At 37.7% G+C, this 7,618-nt stretch overlaps 1 protein-coding gene across 1 annotated transcript; it reads left to right on the top strand.

Moving 5' to 3' along the window:
- The first annotated feature begins 4,003 nt into the window (after nt 1-4,003).
- On the top strand, nt 4,004-5,558 carry LOC136239114 (uncharacterized). Its single transcript, XM_066029852.1, has 3 exons — nt 4,004-4,462; nt 4,589-4,728; nt 5,172-5,558. Exons 1-3 carry the CDS (start codon nt 4,045-4,047, stop codon nt 5,415-5,417), a joined length of 804 nt encoding a protein of 267 aa, XP_065885924.1. The 5' UTR covers nt 4,004-4,044; the 3' UTR covers nt 5,418-5,558.
- The last annotated feature ends 2,060 nt before the right edge of the window (nt 5,559-7,618 follow it).

Genomic DNA, 7,618 nt, shown 5'->3' with positions numbered 1-7,618 from the left:
GCCATTAGCATAAAGGTAGGTTATTTCAAATCAATCAAAATGTGGCAGGCACCATCATGATAATTGGGAACATATCTGTCTGTCTGTTTGTAGTACGTTTTGTTCTATAGTGGGTGAACTTGCTTGAATACTTTAAACTTCCTTGCTTATGCAACTGTATGTTTACACATGTGGCTTACAAAACTCCCACATTTACAGTAAAGAGTAAACCCAAATAAAGTTTCAGAGCAAGCAAGTTTACTTGTTATATTACTTTAGTAATGTTTGTGTGTACACAAAGCCTCAGCAGTTATATTAGATAGCATTGCTGCAGATTCTTGGAGAAGCAGGCCGGGTTATAGCTACTAACCAGCAGTTAAGGATGTACTATGCCTCACAAATTAATAAAAGCCTCAAAGAGCCCTAAGTCCCTGCATGAAATTAACTGCACCTACTTTGCAAGACAACTGAAACAAGGAGAGTTGACATTTTACTTCTTGATTTGGCACCAGTTGCCCAATAAGTAGACTGGAATGAAGTTTCTTGATTGAGAAAACAACTGCTCACAATTACACAAAAATTATGACCTTTGAACTATAAACCTTTCAGGTTATGGAACTATTATGACTACAGTTTAGTCATGATCAGTAACCAGAACTAATTGTTGCATGGTGGTATGAAATAACACAAAAGAGAATTGCAAATGTAGGGATTTCCCTAGCTGATGTGTGTAAGTGTGATTAGAATATTTTGTGATAGTGGTAATTTGATTACTTGACAGTCACAAGGCTAACAATTGTATATCCCTCTGTTGTAGATCTTCAGAAAACAATGAAATTATCCTTTTCACTGCTGTAGCTTTGTTTAGTAACATTAACACCATAGAAGTGTGAGGCTTTCAAGTGAATTGGATGATTTGAATGCTTTGTGATATTATATAGATTTTTGTTTGTTGCTCACTTATAACTTTCACATTATAAAGCCTTTGCAGTTTTAAAAGGATTAAAGTTTATATTATAGTAACAACATATTTTACTAAAATGAGTGCTCCCTATTTATGCCTGCTCAACATACTCTCAAGTCACACTTAATGAGGTAATAATGTTGTATAACCACCATACTCTATATATCTGATGTGTATTGCACAAACTTGTCGAGTTTATTTGGCAAAAGCAGCAAAGTTTTTGCTTGTTTTTGCTCCTTAAATTTTTTAAAACTACAGAGTTTTATGATATTAAGAGGTAGTTATTGCTTGTATGGGGATCTCTGTGTCTGAAATTGGTTTGAGAAATTTGGTGTGCTGTGTGTTTCAAGCATGTGTGTGCATGTATGTGTGTCTGCCTGAACCTCAAAGTAAACAAAAATTTCAAGCTAATTCATTTTTCTATAAATAAAGACAGTCTACAAACTGTATCAAGTATCCGTGAAAGTTGGCTTTCTCAGTGATCAACTATTATCATCATGTGAACTTAAGGAAGTTGTAGTCCATCCTTGAAAGCGTTAAATTGGACTTGCATTGTTATAGGAGTACAATCTTGTTGTATGGTATGGTTCCAGAAAATTTGATTTCTATGCTGGGCATGTATGACAATTAGCTTTCTGTCTCCATCATGGTGAATTCTCTATCCCAGTGGTCATGGCAATGAAATTATAAGCTGGCCAGTCACCTACAATCCAAGGCATGGATACACAGGTGGTTGCAATAGGCAAGTGAATTACTACAAGAATTTCGTACTTGCAGAATTTGTATTGTGGCCTTTTAGGAGGTGTGTCCTTTCTATACAAGTGATTACTAAGCAAATTCCTCTGTACCAAAAATTAGTATTGGTGTGTAGCAGTGAGAGTTAACAGCAAGTATTAGCAATGCAGGGTTCTTTCCGATACCTCTTAGTTTGGTGGCAGTAGTCATACAAATTAAGTGTTGGATGGTATTTATTAGGTTTAGTATTCCTTTGTCATGTATGAAAACAATGTACTATATATGTTTGTACTGTGGATAATAATCAAATTATAGTCCTGTTGCATGTAAGGAAAAGTATTTTAATTGATCTTTTAAGTGCGTTTGCACAAGCACTGGATGCTGTGCTTAAGCATAAAAGTGTACAGAAACCATTGGGAACAGATGACCATGGATCTCATGTTCTAAAGTGTACCATAGCATGTATAGTGATATTGCCTTTAAATGAATCTTATTCCATCATGCACAAAAAGTTCAGTTGGAAAATGTATGCACCAAAAAGGTACACAAAACAGCTGAGCTGTTTGTCACTGATGCTTTGTAACTGCCTCAGCATCAAAGGCACGGCTATTATAATGATATTTCCTTAACCCTTTCCCTAACCACAGGGCTACATCATGATATCGCCCTGTGGTCAGGGCAATACAGGAAATAATCCTTGTGGTTTCCTTTGATCTGAGATGTCAACGTGGTATATATATTTTTAATATACTAGTTAGTTAGGTATTTTTTGTTATAGCATACGGCTATACGTGTGTGACTGTTCTATTAGGGTGACTGCTGTATTAGAGTACCTACACCTACCAGGGGGTTGTCATTACATATTTTCATTGTGCTAGCATTATGAATACAGCTAGACTAATGATAATGGGGTGTGTCATCGTGGTCAAGTATAAATAAATTGTTAAGAGATATGGTCTCGGTGCTTGATCATTATTAATCAACCAATTAAGATCATATTAATAGGTGTGATATTGAACCTATTATGAAATTACAGTTGCAAGTGTTTTCTTGTTTTTAATGTTGTATTTGATATTAAATGGACTAATATTATTCTGTAAAGGTGCACTGTAAAAAATTAGTAGTGAACATCACTACTAATGTCTGCCACAATACTCAGTAGTGACGTTCACTACAAAATTAGTAGTGAACGTCACTACACAAAAATAGTGAGTATTGTGGCAGACAGTAGTAGTGACGTTCACTACATTTAGTAGTGACCTTTACTAGTTAGTTTTTACTGCGTGATTTTCGTCATGTACAATGTTTCTAGGGTGATTTTTAAAGGAAGCATTTTAGGTGGCGTGCGTAATTTTAGGGGGATCCCTACTTAAACGGTACTACTCGTTTGATAGGAAAACTTCACTGACTTATAGTGAGAACTACATGTGTTGTGTTCTGTTACAGGCTCTAGGAGCAGGAATGTAAGGACTATATCCACAAATGTATTGATGTCTTCGGGACAGAAGAACTTACTGGAGGAGCGAATGAAGATCTGTAGCATGCTATATGGGATGCTGGAATATTAATAAGAAATACAGTAACTAGAGCTGTCACTATCGCTGCTGCTTACAGGTGGAAATGTTATAAAAATCAGTGGCTAAAAAACCTATTTTTACACTCCCTAACCTAAGACGGGGTTGGGGGTGTTTGAAGTAGGTACTTTTTGTGCTATGTATTGCCGTGATTGTCCAAACAGCTACAGTAAACAGAGAGCTTGTGTGATAAAATGCCATGCAGTAAAGAGGAAAACCATAGGGATTTCTGACAAAAAATTTAAATAAGAACTACATTATAATAATTATGTATACATACAAACCTGACTTTAAGGCATTTTTATAGTGGAATATAGCCCCCTTTTAGCCCCTGATAAAAATAATCCAAAAATGTTGAGCCAGTTCCAATATTGTGAGCGTGAACAAGAGCCATATTTGGTGATAGTGGGCGAGGATGAGAAGGCAATGGGAGAAGTGAAGGTCAGAAATGCAATCTCAAGAAAGGAGGTTAGTTTGGTAACACACAGTAAATATAATGTTTAATGTTTAGCTAGTTGCAACTGTTGTAGATCTTTGTGGATTTAATACGGTAGGCCTAATCTTAATTGTGGATTGAAATGATTACATGCAACAGAGTTGACAACATTGACAAGATAATATTGATTATAAGTATTCTTCATGGGGGGTTATATGATGTCATAGCTTACATAATCAAGACTGATTGAATCTACACAAATCGAGTGCAGTTAGCTAGATTGGTACGTAGCTAGCTAGCTAGCTATAAAAAGAGCTGGATATAGTCATTCCCGGTCAAGTAGCTAAAATTATACTATGAAAGTACCAGCAATGCAAAGGCAAACGAGGCAAAATCTAGAAACAAGGTATTTATTGTTCGTGGCGACTTTAATACTTGGAGCAGGCGGAATGCCGGCTGCGCGGCCGCGGAACTCGAACGGAAGGTGGCAGCTCGCTCGGGGCTGTCCGGTGATGATAGAGTTAACACAGTGCCAGTCAAGGGGAAACACAACGATGACGGTTGTGCCACTAATAAAGCAGATCCAGCAGCAACCCGGCAATTTATCGGAACCCGCCGTGCCGCCGCTGCAGCCTGCAGAGCCAGGTACGGAGGTAGACGTCGACGACATGCAGTCTGTGTTCGGAGTTTTACGAGCCAAAGAAAACGATGTGAACAATGAAATTATTGACATTGTCGTTGATCCGCCACCTGAAATGAACCCAGATTTGTCATGTAAGGCATTATTGCTATTCGCATGGCGGCGCCCGACCCCGCATAAAAGGTTGGGCACCTCCAGACTATAACTATATAGCTATAACTAATTCAGTAGCTCTTCTTTTTTACAATTTTGCCTCACAGATCAATTCAACTACTATATTTGGAACCCAGAAGATAACTCGGGTCCTACCAGGCCACCTACCTACATTCTATTTGAAAATTTGTTCTACAGCAACTTCTTCATCAGCTGGAACTTGGAAAATCAAGCAGCCGGATGTGAGGTATACTTGCAACTTGTACTTTCTTGGCTCATATTTTTACAGCCATGCTGTATTTGGGTGGTCATGCACTGTAAAAAACATTATTAGTGAATTTCACTACTAATTTCTGCCACAATACTCACTATTTTTAAGTGGTGACGTTCACTACACAAAAGATTGAGTATTGTGGCAGAAATTAGTAGTGACCTTCACTAGTTTGTTTTTACTGTGTGGGGTTTAGTTTAAGACTGTACAAAAAGGCAGTCCACACAAAATTATAGACAGTTTTATTTACTTGTGTTTAGTGATGCTTTTGGGGTAGCATGAAAACCAAGTTCTCTTGTCACAAATGCAGGTGATCATGATTTCCTGTCAACTGCTTAATTTTCATCAGTTACATACAAATGTCAGATAATACATAAATTGTGACTACTCTATTAGAGTAGTTTATTGTTTACCTGTAGCAATTACTACTTCCACCAGACATAGTGATAGAGGAACTGGACTCAAGCCCTGATGATGATCAGATCCAGAAATTTGTGTGGGTTATTCCAGTTGATGATGACAACAATCAACAATTTGCCCTAAAAACATATGCAGAGTCTCATTTTCTGGTGTTTGAAAGTAATGGCGATGCTATTCTTGTACCAGGAACAGAAATAAATCCGGAAGTCACTATCTTTATGTTTCCAAATAACGTGTTGAATTAAACATTATATACTTGTACTCAGTACATTGGTAATAGCATTTGGAACTTTGAACACTGTGACTGCAGTATAATATGTTTATAAAGTAGCTCAGCTTCACATACCATTGAATGTAAATGTATTTGCAATAGTTTACATACTATACAAGAGTTAATAATATACAGTGTAAAAATAGAAGTGTCCTCCGGACACCAAAATGTCCCAATGCAGACACCATTATCACCAGTGGTGTCATTATTGGAACATTTTGTTGTCCTGTGGAAACTTCGGTTTTTACAGTGTATATAGTATTGATGTTATGATCTGCTATTTGCTGGCAGTTGTAGTGCCATTCGTACATTAGCTGATGCTGGGTAACCACACTGCATAGAATCATTACAGCATTTTTTTTTTTGTAATTTACCAGTACTGTTGCTCCAGGTCACATGTAGTGTATGAGGAAACTATAATGGAGTTACATACTGGGGTAACCACATGCATGCATGTATATATTGGAAGTGTAAGAAAATCCTGGACTTCACCTTTCATGGTAAGTTCCGATTGCCATTTATACAAAGCTGCATGGGTAGGCAAATGCAATATGATCATGAGATGCAGTTCACACATATACTGCAGTACATTACTTCATATTGTTGCTCATTGCTTCAGTAACTGCTTCTGCTGCTCCTTGTTGCTGGTTGCCACTCCTTGCTCTTTGCTGCTACTACATGCTGGGCTGTTGCATGATAGATCCAGAATCTAGCAGCTCTATGTGCTATGTAGAGCTTGTACATTACCCCTGAGACCAGTTATGTGCTGTGACAAAAAATGGACTACCTTATTACTGTGTTGGGATGGCTAAGAAAATGTTTTTATGTAGACAAAATTGTATCAATTTTGTCACATGACATGAAAATCTGGCAAAATGTCTTTCCATATCACAAACTGATTGTCATTATTTTTGTAAAAAGATAAATGTGATTGAATTTGACAAAACAAGGCTTCGACGCACAAAGCTTTGTTAGGAGATATGGCGATTTTAAGGAATCATTGTGTAATAACTTCCCAGTGCCTACAGCTGAGCAAACAAAATTTGCACCAATTGTTCATCTGTTCACTAGCTATCACTGAGTGGGTGTAGACATTTCTGATACCCAAAATTTGCCCTGTTTTGAGCAGCTTTTTTCGAGCGGGTAATAATATCACAGGTGGTAGTAATAGGGTGGGAGGCCAAGTTTGGGCTCTCCATGGCCCTCCATGGCCCTCAAATTACTCCAAATTGACTGAGAACACTATTGGCGAGCTCTCTGTGAAGTCCCAGCTCACTCAGGACACACCATTATCACACAGCCATGGCCATTTAATGGTGCCAATCTCACACTCGTGGCTTTGACAGGGTCGGAAGAAAGCTGCTACAGAAACCAGACTTGTCAGTGCAGAAGGACGTACAGTGTGAAATATGATAGTGTATTAGACCAGCAATCCATTTCTGGTAAAATTGTAAGTTTGATTTTGTGTGTGTGGAAGCCTTGTTATGTGAAATCCGGTCACAAATACACTTGAGGATACAGACAGTGTTGTATGTGGTGATTACCATGTTCTTCTAGAGTATCTCAATCTTGTGAAATCTGCATGCAGGGGAGCATATCATGTCCTCTAGATCTACCACATGATCCTTATAAATATAAGTACATATCTATTGTGATCAACCATTAGTGAAATTCACTGTAACTACTACTACATTTTCAAGCATCTCTTGAATACTGATTTAAATCAGTGTATGTAATGAAACATTATGTTTGTGCATAGTGTATGAGTGTGTGTGTGTGTGTGTGTGTGTGTGTGTGTGTGTGTGTGTGTGTGTGTGTGTGTGTGTGTGTGTGTGTGTGTGTGTGTGTTGTGTGTGTGTGTGTGCGTGCATGTATGCATGGTTAATACACGCAAGACTATACTTTGCTATATACACACAGCTATGATATATTTCATACATGGGTTTTCTACATGGTAAGGCCACCTTGGTTTCTGTTACAGGTGGCCACCCTTATACATATGTATACAGGCATTCCAATAATGCATGAATGTTAAGATATTGGGGACAATCCTCACCAGTTACAAATGAAGTACAGGAAAGCTACAATATTATTTTAGTAATTGAGCGCAAGACTGTATTCGATTGAAGTAAATTGGTTGCTGAAGTAACGCCATGCAATAATAGGCTTAGGTTG

The sequence above is a fragment of the Dysidea avara genome, chromosome 11 (assembly GCF_963678975.1).
Source record: "Dysidea avara chromosome 11, odDysAvar1.4, whole genome shotgun sequence".
Classification (NCBI taxonomy): Eukaryota; Metazoa; Porifera; class Demospongiae; order Dictyoceratida; family Dysideidae; genus Dysidea; species Dysidea avara.
The sequence above is the reverse complement of the archived record's forward strand: the minus strand, read 5'-3'. Positions and strand labels throughout refer to the sequence as shown.

Excerpts from the sequence above, each read along its gene's own strand:
- LOC136239114 (XM_066029852.1), top strand. The coding sequence starts at position 4,045 with ATGAAAGTACCAGCAATGCAAAGGCAAACGAGGCAAAATCTAGAAACA. Across the intron at positions 4,463-4,588 it reads AATGAACCCAGATTTGTCAT|ATCAATTCAACTACTATATT; the intron begins GTAAGGCATTAT and ends TTTGCCTCACAG. Across the intron at positions 4,729-5,171 it reads ATCAAGCAGCCGGATGTGAG|CAATTACTACTTCCACCAGA; the intron begins GTATACTTGCAA and ends GTTTACCTGTAG.